A 24,807-nucleotide genomic window follows, 5' to 3' on the forward strand; every position below is an offset into this window, starting at 1 on the left:
CAGGTAGTTTGGAGACCTCCTTACAGTCATTCATCATTCCAATCATTTAAGGCAAATGCTTTTAAAATGTGAGGCAATATTATTGTACAGACACTTCCCCCCTCCTCATTTCTTAGAAAGGGGTTCATCCCGACATTCCGTGCCCCCGATCTCTCAGTAACCGGGGACCGCGCCCCCGATCTCTCAGTAACCGGGGACCGCGCCCCCGATCTCTCAGTAACCGGGGACCGCGCCCCGGATCTCTCAGTAACCGGGGACCGTGCCCCCGATCTCTGAGTAACCGGGGTCCGTGCCCCCGATCTCTCAGTAACCGGGGACCGCGCCCCCGATCTCTCAGTAACCGGGGAATGTGCCCCCGATCTCTCAGTAACCGGGGACCGCACCCCCGATCTCTCAGTAACCGGGGACCGCGCCCCCGATCTCTCAGTAACCGGGGACCGCGCCCCCGATCTCTCAGTAACCGGGGACCGCGTCCCCGATCTCTCAGTAACCGGGGACCGCGCCCCCGATCTCTGAGTAACCAGGGACCGCGCCCCCGATCTCTCAGTAACCAGGGACCGCGCCCCCGATCTCTCAGTAACCGGGGACCGTGCCCCCGATCTCTGAGTAACCGGGGACTGTGCCCCCGATCTCTCAGTAACCGGGGACCGTGCCCCCGATCTCTGAGTAACCGGGGACCGTGCCCCCGATCTCTCAGTAACCGGGGACCGTGCCCCCGATCTCTGAGTAACCGGGGACCGCACCCCCGATCTCTGAGTAACGGGGGACCGTGCCCCCGATCTCTCAGTAACCGGGGACCGCGCCCCCGATCTCTCAGTAACCGGGGACCGCGCCCCCGATCTCTCAGTAACCGGGGACCGCGCCCCCGATCTCTCAGTAACCGGGGACCGTGCCCCCGATCTCTCAGTAACCGGGGACCGTGCCCCCGATCTCTCAGTAACCGGGGACCGTGCCCCCGATCTCTGAGTAACCGGGGACTGTGCCCCCGATCTCTCAGTAACCGGGGACCGTGCCCCCGATCTCTGAGTAACCGGGGACTGTGCCCCCGATCTCTCAGTAACCGGGGACCGTGCCCCCGATCTCTCAGTAACCGGGGACCGTGCCCCCGATCTCTCACTAACCGGGGAATGTGCCCCCGATCTCTCTGTAACCGGGGACTGGGCCCCTGATCTCTCAGTAACCGGGGAATGTGCCCCCGATCTCTCAGTAACCGGGGACCATGCCCCCGATCTCTGAGTAACCGGGGACCGTGCCCCCGATCTCTGAGTAACCGGGGTCCGCGCCCCCGATCTCTGAGTAACTGGGGACCGCGCCCCGATCTCTGAGTAACCGGGGACCGTGCCCCTGATCTCTGAGTAACCGGGGAATGTGCCCCCGATCTCTCAGTAACCGGGGACCGTGCCCCCGATCTCTGAGTAACCGGGGACTGTGCCCCCGATCTCTGAGTAACCGGGGACTCTGCCCCCGATCTCTGAGTAACCGGGGACTGGGCCCCCGATCTCTGAGTAACCGGGGACTGGGCCCCCGATCTCTCAGTAACCGGGGACCGTGCCCCCGATCTCTCAGTAACCGGGGACCGCGCCCCCGATCTCTCAGTAACCGGGGACCGTGCCCCCGATCTCACACTAACCGGGGAATGTGCCCCCGATCTCTCAGTAACCGGGGACCGTGCCCCCGATCTCTGAGTAACCGGGGACCGTGCCCCCGATCTCTCACTAACCGGGGAATGTGCCCCCGATCTCTCTGTAACCGGGGACTGGGCCCCTGATCTCTCGGTAACCGGGGACCGCGCCCCCGATCTCTCAGTAACCGGGGAATGTGCCCCCGATCTCTCAGTAACTGGGGACCGCGCCCCTGATCTCTCAGTAACCGGGGAATGTGCCCCCGATCTCTCAGTAACCGGGGACCGTGCCCCCGATCTCTCAGTAACCGGGGACTGTGCCCCCGATCTCTGAGTAACCGGGGACTGTGCCCCCGATCTCTCAGTAACCGGGGACCGTGCCCCTGATCTCTGAGTAACCGGGGAATGTGCCCCCGATCTCTCAGTAACCGGGGACCGTGCCCCCGATCTCTCAGTAACCGGGGAATGTGCCCCCGATCTCTCAGTAACTGGGGACCGCGCCCCTGATCTCTCAGTAACCGGGGAATGTGCCCCCGATCTCTCAGTAACCGGGGACCGTGCCCCCGATCTCTCAGTAACCGGGGACCGTGCCCTCGATCTCTGAGTAACCGGGGACTGTGCCCCCGATCTCTCAGTAACCGGGGACCGTGCCCCCGATCCCTGAGTAACCGGGGACTGTGCCCCCGATCTCTGAGTAACCGGGGACCGTGCCCCCGATCTCTGAGTAACCGGGACCGTGCCCCCGATCTCTGAGTAACCGGGGACCGTGCCCCCGATCTCTGAGTAACCGGGGACTGGGCCCCCGATCTCTGAGTAACCGGGGACCGTGCCCCCGATCTCTGAGTAACCGGGGACCGTGCCCCCGATCTCTGAGTAACCGGGGACCGTGCCCCCGATCTCTGAGTAACCGGGGTCCGCGCCCCCGATCTCTGAGTAACTGGGGACCGCGCCCCGATCTCTGAGTAACCGGGGACCGTGCCCCTGATCTCTGAGTAACCGGGGAATGTGCCCCCGATCTCTCAGTAACCGGGGACCGTGCCCCCGATCTCTGAGTAACCGGGGACTGTGCCCCCGATCTCTGAGTAACCGGGGACTGTGCCCCCGATCTCTGAGTAACCGGGGACTGGGCCCCCGATCTCCCAGTAACCGGGGACTGGGCCCCCGATCTCTCAGTAACCGGGGACCGTGCCCCCGATCTCTCACTAACCGGGGACCGTGCCCCCGATCTCTCACTAACCGGGGACCGTGCCCCCGATCTCTCAGTAACCGGGGACCGTGCCCCCGATCTCTCACTAACCGGGGAATGTGCCCCCGATCTCTCTGTAACTGGGGACTGGGCCCCTGATCTCTCGGTAACCGGGGACCGCGCCCCCGATCTCTCGGTAACCGGGGAATGTGCCCCCGATCTCTCAGTAACTGGGGACCGCGACCCTGATCTCTCAGTAACCGGGGAATGTGCCCCCGATCTCTCAGTAACCGGGGACCGTGCCCCCGATCTCTCAGTAACCGGGGACCGTGCCCCCGATCTCTGAGTAACCGGGGACCGTGCCCCCGATCTCTCAGTAACCGGGGACCGTGCCCCCGATCTCTGAGTAACCGGGGACTGTGCCCCCGATCTCTCAGTAACCGGGGACCGTGCCCCCGATCTCTCAGTAACCGGGGACCGTGCCCCCGATCTCTGAGTAACCGGGGACCGTGCCCCCGATCTCTGAGTAACCGGGGTCCGCGCCCCCGATCTCTGAGTAACTGGGGACCGCGCCCCGATCTCTGAGTAACCGGGGACCGTGCCCCCGATCTCTCAGTAACCGGGGAATGTGCCCCCGATCTCTCAGTAACCGGGGACTGTGCTTCCGATCTCTCAGTAACCGGGGACCGTGCCCCCGATCTCTCAGTAACCAGGGACCGCGCCCCCGATCTCTGAGTAACCGGGGACTGTGCTTCCGATCTCTCAGTAACCGAGGACCGTGCCCCCGATCTCTCAGTAACCAGGGACCGTGCCCCCGATCTCTGAGTAACCGGGGACTGTGCTTCCGATCTCTCAGTAACTGGGGACCGCGCCCCCGATCTCTCAGTAACCGGGGACTGGGCCCCCGATCTCTCAGTAACCGGGGACCGCGCCCCCAATCTCTCAGTAACTGGGGACTGGGCCCCCGATCTCTCAGTAACCGGGACCGTGCCCCCGATCTCTCAGTAACCGGGGAATGTGCCCCCGATCTCTCAGTAACCGGGGACTGGGCCCCTGATCTCTCGGTAACCGGGGAATGTGCCCCTGATCTCTCAGTAACCCCGGGGACCGCGCCCCCGATCTCTCAGTAACCGGGGAATGTGCCCCCGATCTCTCAGTAACCGGGGACTGGGCCCCCGATCTCTCAGTAACCGGGGACCGTGCCCCCGATCTCTGAGTAACGGGGGACCGCGCCCCCGATCTCTCAGTAACCGGGGACCGTGCCCCCTTTAAAAATGTTATGAAATAACTCGGCTCCTGTTTATCATAAACTTTTAATTTAATTAGAATAGTTTTCATGTTCTTTGATTATTATCTGTATATTAGTCATTTTTGATCGGATTGTTTTCAGTGCTGGGAATCGCTGCTGTGTTTTGCGAATATGGTGACTTGTTTTCTCCTGACACCTCATGGGACTCCCAATGTACCTGAAATTTCTCCCTCGCTGTTCCGATTCGGGAGCCCCAATAACTATTTCCTTTGTGGTGTTTACGGTTTGAATCAGCGCAGTTTCTGGCTGCAGATCGTCTCCGGCCGCTACCTCTGGCTGTCGATTTGAAGGCAGACGTGAGGTCAGCACTGTGTCAGGTTGGAGCTGAGCTGTGAATGTTAACAAGGCCCTGCCAGCTGTCCCCAAGTGCCAGTTCCGCAGTTTACTGTGAGTCTCGGGTGCTCTGTGCTGTCTTTCAGTGTCCTCCGATACAGACAGGCAGTTAACACATCAACACTAAGAGGGAGAGGTGTTGACAGAGGCAAACTGGAAATGACTGGTATCAATTTCAAGAAAAGAAGACCAACAATTTGAACCAGATTCACACTCTCTCTCTCTCTCTCACACACATACACACACGCACAAAATACGTACACACAAACACACGCAAACAAATGTATGCACACGCACATACATACAAACACATGCACACACAACATTGAAACATACATACACACACATACACACAAAACACACACACACAACGTTCAAACATGTGCGTGCACACACAAACAAAATACACATGCACAAAATAGACACACAAACATACACACACACAAACACACATGCACACACATCATTCAAACATACACACACAGACACAAACACACAACATTCAAACATGCACGCGTGCACAATACACATGCACAAAACAGACATACACAAACATGCGCACACACAAAAGCATGCACACACACACACATACGTACACACACGCACACACAACATTCAAACACACAACATTCAAACATACATACGCACACACACACACACACACACACACACACATATATACACACACACACACACACACACACACATATACACACACACACCAAATACACACAAAAACTTTTTTCCTTTTGAGGAGGCAGACCCACAAACACACAGGCAGACCTGCACACACAATTACACATCCATCGGTTGCGGGATTGCTTAGCTCTGCCTGTGTCGTGCCGTTCCCGCTGCTGGCACGCATGCAGTTTTGTATCTTCAACAAGCTGGCATCTCATTTTTAGGCATGCCAGGTGCTGCTCTTGGCACGCTCACCCGCACTCTTCATTGAACCCGCATTGGCCCCCTGGCTTGATGACAGAGGCAGAAGCGAGAGACATGCCGGGCCATGAGGTTACGGAATGTGTTTATAAACGACTCTGTTGCTGTTGATGGCCCATAGCAATGCACTAGGGTTGCCACCCCTCCAGGATTGGCCTGCAGTCTCCAGGAATTGAAGGTCGGTCTCCAGGTTACTGCTGTGTGTGCAACCCTGGAGAAAAATCATCAGGACACGATAACTTTGAAAAAAATTTCCTTTGAATGTTCCTCTTTACCAGATATAAAGATATTGAAAATGGGGTAAAAAAGGCTGTTTGGCTGACAGGCAACATCCAATTTTGCTTTCCACTTGGTGTAGGAAGGCAGTGCATCACAAGGATGGATGTGTTGGCCGACTAATAGCTGGAGTGTGGGGGCAAGTAATGTGGGGAAACCTCCAGGAATATACTTAATCACAGTTGGCGACCCTATGATGCATGGATGCCCAGTTTTGAGCTGCTAGATTGGTTATGACTATCACATATAGCATGGTGGGAGTGTCACACAACACAATTGGGAGTACCCTCAGTGTGAAGACAGGGCAAATACTCTTATGGACAGGTGCATCTGTGACAGTTTGATTAATAACAACAAGTAGTTTTTTTTTCCCCTCTTGTTGGTCTTTTCACCACCTGCCACAGGCCGGGTCTGGCAGATATGTCCTTCAAGACTTGGCCAACTCAGTCAGTAGTGATGTTGCCAAGCCACTCTTAATGAGGGATGTTGGAGTCCGCCACCCAGAGTACATCCCTATGTCCTTGCCACACTTGATGCTTCTTCCGAGTGGTGCTCAACATGGAGGAGTACTGATTCATCAGCTGAGGCAGGGAGCGGTATGTGGGAATCAGCGGGAGAGTTCCTTGTCCGTGTTTGATCAAACATCATGAGGATTCCCAGGAGCCACTCCCTCCTGCCTGTGTACCCACTGTGCCACCACCTCTGCTGGCTCTGTCCTGCACACTTGCATGTGCAAAGGATGTAACTCCAGGTTCAGGCACATGCACTGGACGCCTACGAAGCAGCTTTAACCAAAATGGCGGGTGATGTACCTCCAGTGCAGAATGAGGGCTCACACACAGCTCAACATATTGGATCTTCAGGTTCCTATTTTGTGTCCGTATTCAATTTATAGGCCAAGGATTTTCATCTTATCAGTTTTGGTGGGATCTTGACCTCTGTCCCTTGAAGGTGAAAGGTCAATGGCCAAGCCATTTTCTGAAATGGATGAACGGTGACACTATTATGTCATTGACTTACCAATTACATCTGTCAATACAGATCTGTTAATTATTTTCTTGTTTGAATAATGCACAGTAAAAGCCTACATTGCAGCACAGGAAGAGTTCCTCACTGGTGAGGATACATCAGAGAACTTGAAATGAAGTGATAATCCCCAAGTCCCAGTGAATTGACACTCAGGAAAGAGAGACCCAAGCAGATCTCTCCAAGCCTAATACAAAGCAAGATGGCTGTGGTTGTCAGAGACCAATCATCTCAGTCCCATAGTTTTGTTCGAGGAGAGGTCCCCAGGGTAATGTCCAAGGCCTAACCATTCCCCATCTGCTCCATCCAATGACCACCCCCCTCCACTGTCATCATAAGATGAGAAGTGGGGATGTTTGCTGATGATTGCCCAGTGTTGAATTCCATCTACAACTCCACAGAAGTGAAGCAGTCCATGTCCACATGCAACAAAACCTGGACAACATTTGGGCTTGGGCTGAGAAATGACAAGTAACACTTGCGACGCCAGTGCCAGGCAGTGACTATTTCCAACAAGAGAGAATCTAATCCAATGGTAGTACCATCACAGAATCCACCGCCATCAATTTCAGAGGGGTTGCCATTGACCAGGAACTGAACTGGATCAGTCATATAAACTCTGTCTGTACAAGAGCAGGTCAGAGGCTGTGAATTTTGTCGGGGTAACTCCCCACCTGACTCCCCAAAGCCTGTCCACCATTTACAACACCCAAGCCAGGACTGTGATGGAATACTCTCCGCTTGCCTGGATGAGTGCAGCTCCAACAACACTCAAGAAAGCAGCCTTCTTGATAGGCACCCTATCCACCACCTTAAACATTCACTCTCTCCACCACCAAAGCACAGTAGCAGCAGTGTGTACCATCTACAAGATGCACTGCAGCAACTCGCCAGGGCTCCTTCGACAGCGCCTTCCAAACCCGCGACCTATATCACCTTGAAGGACAAGAGCAGCAGATGTATGGGAACACCACCACCTGCAATTTCCCCTCCAAGTCACTCACTATCCTGACTTGGAAATATATCGGCCGTTCCTTCACTGTCGCTGGGTCAAAATCCTGGAACTCCGTCCCTAACAGCACTGTGGGTGTACCTACACCACAGGGACTGCAGCGGTTCAAGGAGGCGTCTCACCACCACCTTCTCAAGCGCTATTAGAGATGAGCAATAAATGCTTGCCTGGCCAGCAAATGTCACATTCCAAGAACAAATAAAAAAAGAGCAGAGGGCACAACGCCTGTTTGAAGCCCCCTTTGCAAAATTGCACCTTCACTTCACTGGACTTAACCATGTGAATGTTTAGAATGGAAATCCTGTATGTAAACTGTTGCTTGTAACGGTGCAGTTGCGGGCTCTTGCCAGTAAGTGGCTCTGTGGGGTGATTTTTCTTTTTTCTAAATTCTCTCAGGCATCACTGACCATCTTCTTCATGCTCAAACCCCAATTGGATGGACATAGGATGGTGCCCAGCAGCCCGTTACCTTATTTGGGTTAAAGTCAGTATCTTTTCAATGTTATGCTGCGTTCTCCTGTTCCATCTTGGAGTGGGGACATGGGGAGAGGGGGGGGGAAGGTGTGCCGGGGGGGCGCAGTGGGGCTTCGGGGAGCACCCGATTCTGTTTAACTCACTGCACCTCAGACCACACCAGTTCTCGCTGAGCCATCGTGCCGGTGCAGACAAGTCGGCTGGAGAGAAAAGCAAAATGCTGCGGATGCTGGAAAATCTGAAACAAAACCAGAAAATGCTGGAAAAACTCGACAGGTCTAATCCAGCATCTGTGGAGAGAGAAACAGAGCTAACGTTTAGATTCATTATGACTCTTCTTCAGGTCTAAAGGGAAGTAAATTGTTTAAGGGGGGGTGGGACAGGTGAAGCTGGATAGAAGGCCAGCGATAGGTGGGGCAAGGGAGAGATTGACAAAGATGTCATGGACAAAAGGACAAAGGGGGTGTTAATGGTAGTGGCACTGACTAAAGGAGGTGCTGATGGTGGCATTAAGGTCAGAAAGCAGGAGAGCTTTCTGTCAGCTGGAGAGATGCCTCACGAGAGAGAGAGAGAGGGAGGGAGAGGGAGGGAGGAGAGGAGACGAGAACCCAGGAAGCCATTGAACATGGTTCCCTTTTGATAAACAAAAGCGCAGCCCCAGAAACCTCCAGCAGCTCAAACTCCATATCCTGGAAGCTGCCGTAATCTGGCTGTCCTGCAGGGAACGGTCTGGAATCTATTTTGGGAATGGCGAGTCACGTGACTGGGAGAGGCAGCTAGGAACCCCTTGCAATCAGTTGGCCGTCAAGATAGATTGCTAGCACTGTACAGTCAGAAACTGTGAAAGATGTCTCATCTGTGCAGAACCTTGCTCTGCCACTGAAAGCGGCATTGTGCCACAGTCTCCTCTCCCAACGTCCTGCTTTCACAAGTGTCCACTACACAGTGACGTGGATCACCCAATTTATATCGTTTACGCAGGAGGCGATCTCGACAAAAAATTAATGCCTCCCCTTCACCTCTGCAGGGTCCTCTTTTTTCATGAAGGCACTTGCCCTTTAAGTGTAAGGTTCCACATCCCCATGGCAACATCTGTAGTTCTCAGTAAATCTTCCCCTGTTTACAACTGTCAGTACTGCTGCTACATTGCAAGGAAACGGGAGAGAAGGCGAGAGTGCCTCCCAGGTCTCCTAGCAGCCTCGGAATTCTGAACTGGATCATTTTGCGAAACAAAATAGGCCCGAATTGCATCAAAAGCCCTTTAAGCCAAGTGAGCACCTCTGTCCCTGGTCTATCTTTCTCGCCCAGTTGCCAACTCCGGTTGGACGCTTTCCTGGAGGTTGCATCGTGTGACCCCCTCCCCCCCACCACTAATAGTTCCGCCTCCTCCTCCCCCACACTCCCGCCATGGGTCGCCTGACATGCCCATCAACGCGGCCTCCTGCCTTCCCCCGGCCAATTGGAGAGCCAACTGGCTCTTTGTTTCCTGATTGGATGATTCTTGATCAAACAGCCTTTTCACACCCCCCTCTCCCCTTCCTCCCCCATCTCCAACATTCACACAATTAGTCAATGAAAATTTTCGAAGAGAAGTAAAGCACCTTTTCTTAGCGCCCCTATGATTTTCTCTGCCAGATTCGCTTGGAGGTGAATCTTGAATTCCGGGTGATTTTGTGTTGCCAACCCTTCAGGAATACCCAGGATTCTCCTGAAGTTAATCCCCATAATGCTTTGCTGGAGGGCATAAACCAGGAGAAAAATCATAGGAGAATTTTTTTAAAAAAGCCTTTGAATGCTTTAGTTATTGGTTATAAAACTAGCAGAGTCGACAGCTGTAAGACCTTGGAATCCATTTTGTCAAATGGTGGATGTGGTGACCACTTGTTGTTGTTGGGACCGAGTCCCTGACAAAGTAAATCTTCAACGGCCTCTCAAATTGCCTCAGAAAGGAGGCCACGAGGAGTAACCAGTAGGAAAAGGGACGAAGCAAAGTAGGGAACCTTCGGCCCCTCACTCTGGAACGTTCAGGAACCAGGTTCCCAGCAGTCACCCCGCGGAATCCAACCTGATAAAATATTTGTCAATTCAGCCGAAGCGGCCACTTGACGTTGAGAAATAAGACGTAAAGGAAGGTCCTTTTGGCAAACGGTCAGGGTATTTTAGTCAAAAGGTTTGGTCTTTGCCTCTTCCTGCACAAAGGAAAATATCATAAATGATCCAGCAGTGAAAAAGGCGCCAGTGAATTCCGCAGTGCTGCTCCTTCCCTGTAGCCAGACACGTTATTTGCTCTGTTTAATACATCTAACAGTTTGCGAACACTCATACAAACAAATTACGTTGGACTGCTGCAACCCAACACTGACTATGTCGTTAAAGTGTTTAATCGGCTGTGAAAATGAGAAGGCTGGATTTTAGGGTCCCCTGCTGGCAGGTTTGAAAGCGGGTGGGGGGGTGGGGGGGGGGCTCGTACGATGCAGCATGTGGCCTTCCAGAACCTTCCTGCCCACCCCCAACCTGGAGGCAGTGGAGGAATTGTGCTGCCAGCCCACCCCCCTGGGCCTATCAGGGCCTTGAGTAGCCAATTAATTGCTGCTTATGTGTTTCATTCCCATCCCTGCTGCTGTTTTACTCATGGAAGTGGGAGGCCCACGCCAAGCGGGTAGCTTGGCAGCTTTTACTGGGTGAGCTGGTGCTGGCCAAGGGAAGGGGGCGGGACGACCTCCTACGGGTGACTCTGTGTCCATCAGAGGCACCCCCTGCACCCCCTCAAGGTCATCCTTCCTCCTTTAGCATTCCCACCTGGACTTTAAAACTCAGACCCCACCCCCTCTACCCCCCCCAACCACTCGCCACAACCCGCCCCGAGCTGGGTCCTGTCAGCCAGCTCCCTGCCGATACCGTGGGCTTACGCCCAGTCCAACCTCCACCACTGCCTCTTCTTTGGGTATTGGTTATAGCCCCAACAGCGGCCGCCACTTGAACCCGGCGCTCCCGGGGTGACAGAGCTACCAACCAATCGGATTGGGGCATGGAAGTCAAGTCCTGAGCCAAATTCCGCCTTTCCCCTCCACCCCCCACCCCCCCCACCCTCCCTCCCGGCCGGGCATAAAATGGCTGCGGGGCAGCCGGCTGTTTTGTGCTGGAGCTCCTGACCAACCTCTCAGTAAGGTGGAGGGGGCGCTGATGGGGGATGGGGGTGTTGGTGGCTGGTGGGGAACTCAGCCCGTGGACAGACTCACGTCACAGAAGGAGGTCATTCCCGTCGTTGTGTCTGTGTCGGCTGAGAGAAGACCTGTCGGGCCTGAGCTCTTGGTCTGTAGCCCTGTAGATTATGGCAATTCTACTGCACCTCACTCTTTTTGTTAAATACAGTGGGAGAATCCACTTCTACCACCCCTTCGGGTATTGAGTTCCAGACCCCGCTACCCTCTGGCTAAAAAAAATTATTCCTCAACTCCCCTGTAGTCCTTTTACCATTTAAAGAAAAATCTCTGTCTCCTGATTATTATCCAGATGGAAATAAGCCCTCCCTATCCAATCTATCTAGGCCCCTCATTATTTTATATGCCTCCTTTCAAGGTCCCCTCAGCCTCCTGAGTAAAGCACATTGACACGTCCTGAGCTTGTGAAAGGCCCGATATAAACGTTAGATCTTTTTATCTGCCGTTGAAAGAAAGAAAGACAAAAATTGGTCAGGGGGACCCAAGAGAAAAGGGACTGAAAACAAAAAGGGAAAAATAGGATGTTTCTCCCTGACCCACCCACCTAAACAGTAAATGTGGCACAGCAACAGTACAGGGCCACAGGATGAGGAGTCCCCATGAACAGAATTGTTTCAACTCCTGAGGCCTACAGTGAGTGAATGGTTTTGGCGCTCATTCAGTTTTCAACCAAAGAATCCCATATGTGGGTGGGTGTTCCAGAAAATTCTAAGAGACAAACTGGACACTAACAGGGGGTGATTCCTCAAGTGACAAGGAGCAGGAAACGTCTTCCATCATTCATTTCAAAATATAAGTCCAGATTTTCCAACTTCAAAATTTGGAGACATCCATTTTTTTCTCACATTTCTCCCCTCATCCTTTCCTAAGCACAATTCGGGAGATCTTCCTGTCAGCAAGGCTAGCCCTGGTTGGGCGTATTCCACCATAGTGGCCTCCTGCCTCTGACTGCTATCGGCTGCCTAACATGTCAATCAACTCAATGCCCCGCCTTCCATGTCAAATGGGAATCAAACAGACTCTTCCAATTGGATGATCCTTGACCCTCAGTAAAACATTCTATTTCCCCCACTTCCAATAGTTTTTTTTAACAGTAATAAGCAAAAGAGTTCAAAGGAAGTTGGAAAAAAATAATGCCACATCTTGATTAAAGTGAAGGACTTGCATTTTAGGCTTGCCATCCCTCCAGGATTGGCCTAGAGTCTCCAGGATCGGAGATGAATCTCCAAGACGTTGCTGTGTGCAATCCTGGAGAAGAATCATAGGGACATTAAAAAAGATAGTTTTTTAAAAAATAATTCTTTGAACATTTCTCTTTACTAGATATAAAAATATCAGAAATTGGGAAGAAAAAGGCTGTTTGACTGATGGTCAAGCATCATCCAATTGGGTGATGAGTCTTTTTGCTTTCCAATTGGCTTAGGAAGGTAGTGAAGTCACAAGGATGGATGTGTTGGCCGACTAATGGCTGGAGAGTGGAGGCAGGTCACGTGATGAAACCTCCAGGAACATGTTAGTCACAGTTGGCAACCCTATGAGTGTGTGTGTGGCGGAGGTAGATTCAATCCTGGCTTTGAAAAGAGAATTGGCTAAGCACCCGAGGCGAAAAAAATCAACAGAGCTGCAGGAAAAGGGCAGGGGAGTGGGGCTAGCTGTGTTGCTCTTGCAGAGAGAGCCACGGAAGTTTCCGGAACACCCATCCGCAAACGCGATTCTTTGGTTGAAAACTGAATGAGCGCCAAACCATTCACTCACAGTAGGTCTCAGGAGTTGAAGAGGCCTCCAACAACCCTCTTGATGGGGACTCCTCATCCTGTAGCTCTATACGCTTTGCTGTGTCACGTTTATTGTTTAGATGGGTGGCTCAGGGAGAAATATCCTACTTTTCCCATTTTATTTTCAGTCCCTTTTCTCTTGAGTCCTTAAAGGCCGATTTTTGCCTTTCTTTCAAAGACAGATAAAAAGAATTAACATTTATATCGGGTTTTTCACAAGCTCAGGATGTCTCAACGTGCATCACTCGATGGCCTCCTCCTTCTGTGTTGGAACCATTGTATGATTCTGTGTTATAAGTTAGAGATGTAACAGCTTTTAAGCAAGCTGTTTTAAAAGATTGTGAGTGTTTTCTTTGGAAAATAGGAGGCTGAGGAGTGGTTTGATTGAGTTGTCTAAAATTAAGGAGGGCCCTAGATGGAATGGATACAAAGGACCTATTCCCCTTCACAAAGGGATCAACAACCAGGAGGCATAAATGTTAAACTAATTGACAGAAGGATTAGGGGAAAGTTAAGAATTTTTTTCACCCAGAGGGTGCTGGGTGTCCGGAACTCACTGCCTGAAAGGCCGGTAGAGGCAGAAACCCCCATTGCTTTTAAAACATACTTGGACTTGCACTTGAAGTGACCGACAAGGCTATGGACCAAGAGCTGGAAAGTGGGAATAGGTTAGATCGCTTTTTTTTTTCCCCAGCTAGCACAGGCACGACGGGCCGAGTGGGCTCCTCCTGTGCTGTAAATATCCCTGATTCTATGAGGTGTGTAGGCCCGCAATTAGCCAGCCATCCCCTAGAGTTTATGGGCTTTTATTGCTAATGAGAGGAGAACAGGAAAGGGCCAGTCTAATTGTTTCCTATTGGTCTGATAAAATCGACTGCTGATTGGAGTCCCCTTTGCCAAAATAGCATTTTATCTAAAGAATGCTGTAAACTGGCTTTGTTTCTGCCAGAGGTTAAAATTAATCTTCAGGTTCCCCCCACCGAAAAAGAATTACCTCAGAATGTTGGCTTTGTGTGAAGATTGGGATCCCCTGTGACCATACTGATGCCCCTGTGTGTTTAGCCAGGCCTCAGTCAATCAAAGGAGGGTGAAATATATATTCCGATCACCTCTTATTATGGCCACAGTGATCATCTACCATTCCGACCAGGCTGAGTGTGCCAGCGCTGGTATGATGGGCTAAGTGTCTTCCTTCAGCACTGAATCATCCGATGATTTTATCTGCTGCTGATGTTGGTTGAGGGATAAACATTGGCCAGGGCACCAGGGGAGGTAAATGCGATATGTCGAAATAGCTCACCAAAGATTGACAGCTCCTCAGGCTTTAATATGCATTTATAATCTTGAGGCATTTCCTCCCTAATTTTTGTTTTCACTGATTTAGTGCTTCACTTCAGCGCCTCAGCAGCACTGTGGGAGTACCCACGGCACACGGACTGCAGCGGTTCAAGAGGGTGGTTCACCGCCACCTTCTCAAGGGCAATTAGGGACGGGCAATAAATGCCATCCCAACCAGCAATGCCCACATCCCATAAACAATGCAGTGGATCCAATGGCAATCCCAGCCTTGGAGCTCCCTGGTGACCCCTGCTGGAATGTATGTGTTGGAACAGTCTGGTGAGAACAGAGTTGTGTCCATAGCACGACATTTTCCTGGTTGAATAGCTGTTGCAGGAGAGCTACCGCCTTCAGAAGAAGGGAACAGGGCTATAGGAGCAAGGAGGGGTGTATTATCTAGCAGTCAAGTTACATCACGGCAGGACTTCAGCACAAAAATCAAGGCTGACAGTCCAGTACAGGACTGAGGGAGAGCTGCATTGCCGGAGGTGCCATCTTTCAGGTGAGATGTTAAACTGGGGCCCCATTGTTTATTGCGAGGGGAATTGAATATAAAAGTAGGGAGGTTATGCTTCAGTTGTACAGGACACTGGTGAACCACATCTGGAGTACTGTGTACAGTATTGGTCTCCTTATTTAAGGAAGGATGTAAATGTGTCGGAAGCAGTTCAGAGGGGGTTTACTGAACTAATCTAATATAAAAGCGAAATACTGCGGATGCTGGAAATCTGAAACAAAAACTAAAATAGCTGGGAAAACTCAGCAGGTCTAACAGCATCTGCGGAGAGGAACACAGTTAACGTTTCGAGTCCGTATGACTCTTCATCAGGACTAAACCAATACTAGGAATGGGTGGGTTGTCTTATGAGAAAGTTTGGACAGACTGGGCTTGTATCCGCTGGAGTTTAGAAGAGTGAGAGGCGACTTGATTGAAACATATAAGATCCTGAGGGGTCTTCACAGGGTGGATGTGGAGAGGATTTTTCCTCTTGTGGGAGAATCTAGAACTAGGGGGTCATGGTTTAAAAATAAGGGGTTGCCTATTTAGGACAGAGATGGGAAGAAATATTTTCTCTCAGAGGGTGGTGAGTCTTTGGAACTCTCTTCCTCAAAAGGGGTTGGAAGCAGAGACTTTGAATATTTTTAAGGCAGAGCTAGATATATTCTTGATAAGCAAGGGGGTGGAAGCTTATCGGGGGGTAGGCAGGAGGTTACAATTAGATCAGCCATGATCTTACTGAACGACAGAGAAGGCCTGAGGGGGTGGAGCAGGCCTGAGAGGGTGGAGCGGCCTACTCCTGTTCCTATTTCGTATGTTTGTATGTTCGTACCTGCCTGCCCGGGTGGATGTGAAAGATCCCATGGTACTATTTTGAAGAAGAGCAGGAGAGTTCTCCTCCTGGCCAATACTTATCCCTCAATCAATATCACCAAATCCAGATTACCTGCTCGTTCTGGCTGTTTGTGGGATTGCACAGCTCAATTGCCATGTTTCCTCTATTACAGCAATGAATGCACTTCAAAATTTACTTAATAGAGGTGGTTGGTGGTCAAGAAAAGCGCTGTATAAATTTTCCTTTGGCTCTGTTAACAAGGGTTCCAACTTAAAGTTCAACCCTCCTAAAATCTGTGGGAGTTTCAGGGTTCGCGTTGACAGTAGGTTCATGTTAAGATTCAAAGCCTTTGCTGTGTTTGAACACCATATGGTACACAGGTGTTCTTTTGTCGTGTGTTAGACGAGGCTGCCTGCTTAAAGGGACAGGGCCCTGGTATGGGTGGCTGGCTCGGATGTTCTTCCTCCAGGAAGTGAGCTTTTGCCTCGGGCAACCCAGCGATAGCAAGAGATTTTAGACCCTCTGCGCCTACAATTCCCTCAGCTGCTTGGCCTGTGAACCAAATGTGAGGCCTGTTCCCTGTCTTGTGAAAGCGCGGACTGTTTAAAACAAACTGCATGGAGAGTGCAAGTAGTGCCAATCGTACGAAAATAAAGGCTTGCGTTTATATAGCACCTTCAACGATGTCGGGGGGGGTCCCAAAGCACTTTGTAAAATATCCTTTCCTGGGATGTGAGTGTCGCTGGCAAGGCCAGCATTTCTGTTCGGGAGGGAGTTTCAGGATTTTGACCCAGCAACTTTTGGGGTGAATGCATGAATAAATAGCCCTCTTTATTTAAACCCACAAAAGCTTGCTGCTGTTCTTTATATTGACTGCACACACTCTGGGGCTAAGAAACACGCCTTCTTTTCCAAAACCATGCTAATTCTGGACAGAAAGGGAAAGGGTGTAAGAGTTTCAGTTCTCTCCTGACCCTGTCCATAACATTAGTTTGAATTTGTGGTGTACCTAGGGAAGACATGCAGATTGCTGAACAGTTCAATATGATTCACGATCCCAGTATATTCTCAAAGTGACACTGTCAGTATTATTGAACATTAGAAGTGCCAGTTGGGTGGTTGTGCTATAATGTGTCACAGAAAGGAAAGCTCACACCATGTGGTGCTTATTCACGAAGGGGAGTTAAGGTGATGGCAAATCCCTGGCCCCTATAGAATCTGATGTACTGACTCGAGAGCAGTTTTGTCAGAGATGCTTGAGGCTACCATGCACACATGGACCAGCAGAGACAGTCTGCAAGCAATGAATAATAAAGAATCCATGTTTAACATCTCATCCAGCTCTACTTCCAAATGTCTCTGGCTGAATATACAACTTTTTCTGTCCCAAGAACATCACAATGCAGGCACCGGTTTAGCTGGGTTGTTGCACAGACATGGAGACTCCTGGGGACTTACCTGACCTGTATCGAGAGGCTCTGGAAATGTCAAACTGAGAGAGCATGTGTGTGCACATGCACGCGTGTGTGTGTGTTGAACATGCGTATCTGCGCGCGTGCACGTGTGTGCGCTCGCGTGTGTGAGACTCTTGTCCATCCGTGTGCAAGTGTCTGTGAGTCTATGTGCGTGTGTCTACGTGCGTGTGTGTCTACGTGCGTGTGTGTCTACGTGCGTATGTGTCTACGTGTGTGTGTGTCTATTTGCGTGTGTGTGTCTACGTGTGTGTGTGTCTATGTGCGTGTGTGTCCACATGCGTGTGTGTTTATGCATGTGTATCTACGTGTGTGTGTGTCTATGTGCGTGTGTGTCTATGTGCGTGTGTCTACGTGTGTGTGTCTACGTGTGTGTGTCTACGTGTGTGTGTCTACATGTGTGTGTCTATGTGTGTATGTGTCTACGTGCGTGTGTGTCTACGTGCGTGTGTCTACGTGCGTGGGTGTCTATGTGCGTGTGTGTCTATGTGCGTGTGTGTCTCTGTGTGTGTGTCTCTGTGTGTGTGTCTATGCGTGTCTGTCTACGTGCGTGTGTGTCTACGTGTGTGTGTCTACGTGTGTGTGTCTGTGTGTCTACGTGTGTGTGTGCCTACGTGCATGTGTGTCTATGCGTGTGTGTCTTTGTGCGTGTCTACATGCGTGTGTGTCTATGTGTGTGTATGTGTCTACGTGTGTGTGTGCCTACATGCACGTGTGTCTACGTGCACGTGTGTCTACGTGCGTGTGTGTCTACGTGCGTGTGTGTCTACGTGTGTGTGTGTGTCTACGTGCGTGTGTGTCTACGTGCGTGTGTGTCTACGTGCGTGTGTGTCTACATGCGTGTGTGTCTACGTGTGTGTGTGTATACGTATGTGTGTGTGCCTACGTGCGTGTGCCTACGTGCGTGTGCCTACGTGCATGTGCCTACGTGCGTGTGCCTACGTGCGTGTGTGTCTATGTGCGTGTGTGTCCACGTGCGTGTGTGTCTATGCGTGTGTATCTACGTGTGTGTGTGTCTATGTGCGTGTGTCTACGTGTGTGTGTGTGTGTACGTGTGTGTGTGTGTGTGTACGTGTGTGTGTGTGTGCCTACGTGCATGTGTGTTTATGCGTGTGTGTGTCTACGTGCGTGTGTGTGCGTGTATCCATTGCTGAAATCTCTCCTGTTTCTCTTATAGGCTGAATCAGTGGGGTACTTCCTGGATAATCTGGACCGCATTGGCCAACTGGTGAGTGGTTGGCATTTGTTGCTCATTTGGAATGTTTGCAATGATGACCTGAAGTCATTGAAACACCAGGAACTATTCACACAATCTGCACTAAATAATAGTTTAATAGAGCAGCATCTTGAACTGATGATGTTGACAGGGCTACACTTTAGGAATTTGGATTGTGAGAGGTTACGCCTCTTCCATCATGCTGTGTTCTGGTTTATTTTGCACCTTTTTCCAGTTGTCTCCCCTCCGAAGCTGGGCAGGGTCAGTCGTGGCTCACTAGGTCGCACTCTAGCTTCTGAGTCGGAAGGTTTGAGTCCCACCGGGGACAAAGTTGAGGAAAGAGGGTGGTGGGGGGGGGGTTGGCGGGGGGGTGGGGTTGGGTGGGTGGGGTGGTGGGGGTGCACTTTAAGACTGAGGCTTTGACCAGCGCAAGAAACAATATTGATTCTGGGGCTGCTGGGCTGTTGGTTCTGTCCTGAGTACTGGGAAAATGAATCTTTCACAGTGTGTTATTAAGAGCAGAAACAGAACTGCACAGTTAACAGGCAGAGAAAAGTTGTGGCTCGCTGCGAAATGCCAAGAATATCTTGGGCAGTTTGACAGCTGGAGGAGTGGGTGGAGTGGTGTCACTGGCCCTGAGTTTTGGTGTTGACACTGCTGTCTGCCAGAGTCCTGGGAGCGTCTGGCCCTCTTTCACAGTGGCTGCAGCCTCAGGGCTGGTTGCCAACTGTTTATCCTCGCAGTCCTGGGGGATTTGTCAAGTGACCAAACCCCCCCCTCCCCCCCCCCCCCCCCCCGCTGCCTCCTCCAACTACCCCGCCCCTGCTCTCCCGCCATTGGTCGTCCATTCTTACTGCGCGCCGGCCAATTGGAAAGCGAGCTGACCCTCCACAGTCCAATTGGCTGATTTTCAACTGTCGGTTGAGCAGCCTTTTAATAACCAGCGTTGAATGGGAATGGATGTGGTTTTATTTTTTTGTAATGCCCCTTTTTAAAATTTTGTTTTGCTCCTGGGTTGTCCTGGAGATTAACGTTTCATTCCTGGAGACGCCTGAACAACCCTGGAGGGTTGGCAACCCGAGCGGAAGAAAACAATTTGAGCTGGGGCCCAGCAAACAGTGAGGCCTCTGGGAGTAGTTCGGCAGGGTTGGAGGTTTTGGAGTTAAAGCTCGTCTGTGTTGTGGAGAGGAACGAGGAGGGGGGGGAGGTCACGGGGGGGATAAAATAACCCAAAATGTTTTGCAAACCAAACAACGCCTGGCCCAGAATTCAGGGCTCTGTGTTTGTTTACAGTGTCTGCTTTAAGCAAGAATGCTCTGCACTGTGTTTTCCAAGGCCAGGCCCTTGCCTTTATGTCTATTGAATGTTGGAGCAGCCTCACGGAACCGTCTAGCCGACTCCTGCTCCCAGACACCTCATGCGGTCTAACACTGACCGAGTTTCGAGGAGGGTCAGTTCGACACCTCCTCCATTTTGAGCGGAGCCCGTGTTTCAAATCACTTTCACTCATGTAAAGTTGACAGTGATGCCTTCTTGTGACCGTGTCAAACAGGACCACACCGCTCCTCTTGCCCCCACCCCTGCTCTCTCACCACCCCACCCTCCACCGCACCCCTCCGCCCCCCTCCCCCAGTAACAATCGTTTCTCTCTCTCTCTCTACCCTATCAGATCCCTTAATCGTCCTAGACACCTCAAATACCAGTCAAATTTTTGATATTTTGTCGGCTGCCTTTTTCGGAGGAGAGAGTTCCAGATTTCCACTGGCCTGACTGTGAAGGAGTGCTTCCTGATGTACTCAAACGGCCTGGCTCTGATTTTAAGGTTATTCTCCCCTTTGTCCTCTTGATGTGATCATTTCTCTCCATCCACCCCAGCAAACCGTTTTAGATCACCCCTTAATCTTCTATACTCCACAGAGCACAAGCCTTGCCTGTGTAAGCTGCCCTCATAGTTTAACTGCTTTCGGCCCGGTATCGTTACGAGCATACAAACCAGGAGCAGGAGTAGGCCATTCGGCCCCTCGAGCCTGCTCCACCATTCAATAAGATCTTGGCTGATCTGATTGTGGCCTTAACTCCACGTTCCGCCTACCACCGATAACCTTTAACCCCCTTGGTAGTCAACAATCTACCTACCTCCGTCTTAAAGATATTCAGTGACCCTGCCTCCATCACTCTCTGGGGAAGAGATTTCCACAGAGACAAGATCCTCTTGAGAGAAAACAATTCTTCTCATCTCCGTCTTAAATGGGAGACTCCTTATTTTTAAACTGTGGCCCCCCCAGTTCTAGTCTCTCCCACAAGGGGAAACATCTGTTCAACATCCACCCTGTCAAAAGCCCTCAGGATCTTTGTAGCAGACCCTCCACAGATGCTGCTGAGTTTCTCCAGTATTTCTTGTTTTTATTTCAGACTCCCGGCACCTGCGGTGTTTTGGCTTTATCCCCCTCGGGATCTTACATGTTTCAATAAGGTCACCCCTCACTCTACTAAACTCCAGTGGATACAGACCCAACCTGTCCAACCTTTCCTCATAAGATAATTCCCCCCATCCCGGGTATCAGTCAAGATAATTCCCCCCCATCCCGGGTATCAGTCAAGATAATTCCCCCCATCCCGGGTATCAGTCAAGATAATTCCCCCCATCCCGGGTATCAGTCAAGATAATAACCCCCATGCCGGGCATCAGTCAAGATAATTCCCCCCATCCCGGGTATCAGTCAAGATAATAACCCCCATGCCGGGTATCAGTCAAGATAATAACCCCATTCCGGGTATCAGCCAAGATAATAACCCCATCCCGGGTATCAGTCAAGATAACTCCCCCCATCCCGGGTATCAGTCAAGATAATACCCCATCCCGGGTATCAGTCAAGATAATTCCCCCCATCCCGGGTATCAGTCAAGATAATTGTCCCCATCCCGGGTATCAGTCAAGATAATTCCCCCCATCCCGGGTATCAGTCAAGATAATACCCCCATCCCGGATATCAGTCAAGATAATTCCCGCCATTCGGGTATCAGTCAAGATAATTCCCCCCATCACGGGTATCAGTCAAGATAATTCCCCCCATCGCGGGTATCAGTCAAAATAATTCCCCCCATCCCGGGTTTCAGTCAAGATAATACCCCCATCCCGGGTATCAGTCAAGATAACTCCCCCCATCCCGGGTATCAGTCAAGATAATTCCCCCCATCCCGGGTATCAGTCAAGATAATTCTCCCCATCCTGGGTATCAGTCAAGATAATTCCCCCCATACCGGGTATCAGTCAAGATAATACCCCCATCCCGGATATCAGTCAAGATAATTCCCCCCATCTGGGGTATCAGTCAAGATAATTCCCCCCATCACGGGTATCAGTCAAGGTAATACCCCCATCCCGTGTATCAGTCAAGATAATTCCACCCATCCCGGGTATCAGTCAAGATAATTCCCCCCCATCCCGGGTATCAGTCAAGATAATTCCCCCCATCCCGGGTATCAGTCAAGATAATTCCCAACCATCCCGGGTATCAGTCAAGATAATTCCCCCCATCCCGGGTATCAGTCAAGATAATTCCCCCCATCCCGGGTTTCAGTCAAGATAATACCCCCATCCCGGGTATCAGTCAAGATAATTCCCCCACCCCGGGTATCAGTCATGATAATTCCCCCCATCTCGGGTATCAGTCAAGATAATTCCCCCCATTCCGGGTATCAGTCAAGATAATACCCCCATCCCGGGTATCAGTCAAGATAATTCCCCCCAACCTGGGTATCAGTCAAGATAAATCCCCCCATCCCGGGTATCTGTCAAGATAATACCCTCATCCCGGGTATCAGTCAAGATAGTTCCTCCCAACCCGGGTATCAATCAAGATAATAACCCCAACCCGGGTATCAGTCAAGATAATTCCACCCATCCCGGGTATCAGTCAAGATAATTCCCCCCATCCCGGGTATCAGTCAAGATAAAAACCCCATCCCGGGTATCAGTCAAGATAATTCCCCCCCATCCCGGGTATCAGTCAAGATAATTCCCCCGCATCCTGGGTATCAGTCAAGATAGTTCCTCCCATCCCGGGTATCAGTCAAGATAATTCCCCCCATCCCGGGTATCAGTCAAGATAATAACCCCATCCCGGGTATCAGTCAAGATAATTCCCACCCCATCCCGGGTATCAGTCAAGATAGTTCCTCCCATCCCGGGGATCAGTCAAGATAATACCCCCATCCCGGGTATCAGTCAAGATAATTCCGCCCATACCGCGTATCAGTCAAGATAATACCCCCCATCCCAGGTAACAGTCAAGATAATTCCCCCCATCCCAGGTATCAGTCAAAATAATTCCCCCCCACCCCGGGTATTAGTCAAGATAATTCCCCCCATCCCGGGTATCAGTCAAGATAATACCCCCATCCCGGATATCAGTCAAGATAATTCCCCCCATCCGGGGTATCAGTCAAGATAATACCCCCCATCACGGGTATCAGTCAAGGTAATACCCCCATCCCGGGTATCAGTCCATATAATTCCCCCCATCCCGGGTATCAGTCAAGATAATTCCCCCCATCCCAGGTATCAGTCAAAATAATTCCCCCCCACCCCGGGTATTAGTCAAGATAATTCCCCCCATCCCGGGTATCAGTCAAGATAATTCCCCCCATCGCGGGTATCAGTCAAGATAATTCCCACCCCATCCCGGGTATCAGTCAAGATAATTCCACCCATCCCGGGTATCAGTCAAGATAATTCCCCCCCATGCCGGGTATCAGTCAAGATAATAACCCCATCCCGGGTATCAGTCAAGATAATAACCCCATCCCGGGTATCAGTCAAGATAACTCCCCCCATCCCGGGTATCAGTCAAGATAATACCCCATCCCGGGTATCAGTCAAGATAATTCCCCCCATCCCGGGTATCAGTCAAGATAATTCTCCCCATCCCGGGTATCAGTCAAGATAATTCCCCCCATCCCGGGTATCAGTCAAGATAATACCCCCATCCCGGATATCAGTCAAGATAATTCCCCCCATCCCGGGTATCAGTCAAGATAATTCCCCCCATCACGGGTATCAGTCAAGATAATACCCCCATCCCGGGTGTCAGTCAAGATAATTCCCCCCATCCCAGGTATCAGTCAAGATAATTCCCCCAAATCCCGGCTATCAGTCAAGATAATTCCCCCCAACCCGAGTATCAGTCAAGATAATTTCCAACCATCCCGGGTATCAGTCAAGATAATTCCCCCCATCCCGGGTATCAGTCAAAATAATTCCCCACATCCCGGGTTTCAGTCAAGATAATACCCCCATCCCGGGTATCAGTCAAGATAACTCCCACCATCCCGGGTATCAGTCAAGATAATTCCCCCCATCCCGGGTATCAGTCAAGATAATTCTCCCCATCCTGGGTATCAGTCAAGGTAATTCCCCCCATCCCGGGTATCAGTCAAGATAATACCCACATCCCGGATATCAGTCAAGATAATTCCCCCCATCCCGTGTATCAGTCAAGATAATACCCCCATCCCGGGTATCAGTCAAGATAATTCCCCCCATCCCAGGTATCAGTCAAGATAATTCCCCCAAATCCTGGCTATCAGTCGAGATAATTCCCCCCAACCCGAGTATCAGTCAAGATAATTTCCAACCATCCCGGGTATCAGTCAAGATAATTCCCCCCATCCCGGGTATCAGTCAAAATAATTCCCCCCATCCCGGGTTTCAGTCAAGATAATACCCCCATCCCGGGTATCAGTCAAGATAACTCCCCCCATCCCGGGTATCAGTCAAGATAATTCCCCCCATCCCGGGTATCAGTCAAGATAATTCTCCCCATCCTGGGTATCAGTCAAGGTAATTCCCCCCATCCCGGGTATCAGTCAAGATAATACCCACATCCCGGATATCAGTCAAGATAATTCCCCCCATCCCGGGTATCAGTCAAGATAATTCCCCCCATCACGGGTATCAGTCAAGGTAATACCCCCATCCCGGGTATCAGTCAAGATAATTCCCCCCATCCCGGGTATCAGTCAAGATAATTCCCCCCCATCCCGGGTATCAGTCAAGATAATTCCCCCCACCCGGGTATCAGTCAAGATAATTCCCAACCATCCCGGGTATCAGTCAAGGTAATTCCCCCCATCCCGGGTATCAGTCAAGATAATTCCCCCCATCCCGGGTTTCAGTCAAGATAATACCCCCATCCCGGGTATCAGTCAAGATAATTCCCCCACCCCGGGTATCAGTCATGATAATTCCCCCCATCCCGGGTATCAGTCAA

At 51.1% G+C, this 24,807-nt stretch overlaps 1 protein-coding gene across 1 annotated transcript in view; it reads left to right on the forward strand.

The window, feature by feature from the left end:
- LOC121271689 (guanine nucleotide-binding protein subunit alpha-12-like) overlaps window positions 1-24,807 on the forward strand; it is a 149,072-nt gene that overhangs the window by 15,564 nt on the left and 108,701 nt on the right. The window contains exon 3 of the mRNA XM_041177840.1: window positions 18,497-18,547. Coding sequence (XP_041033774.1) covers window positions 18,497-18,547 — 51 coding nt within the window. The remainder of the gene's footprint in view (window positions 1-18,496; window positions 18,548-24,807) is intronic.

This window comes from Carcharodon carcharias, chromosome 31 (assembly GCF_017639515.1).
Source record: "Carcharodon carcharias isolate sCarCar2 chromosome 31, sCarCar2.pri, whole genome shotgun sequence".
Classification (NCBI taxonomy): domain Eukaryota; kingdom Metazoa; phylum Chordata; class Chondrichthyes; order Lamniformes; family Lamnidae; genus Carcharodon; species Carcharodon carcharias.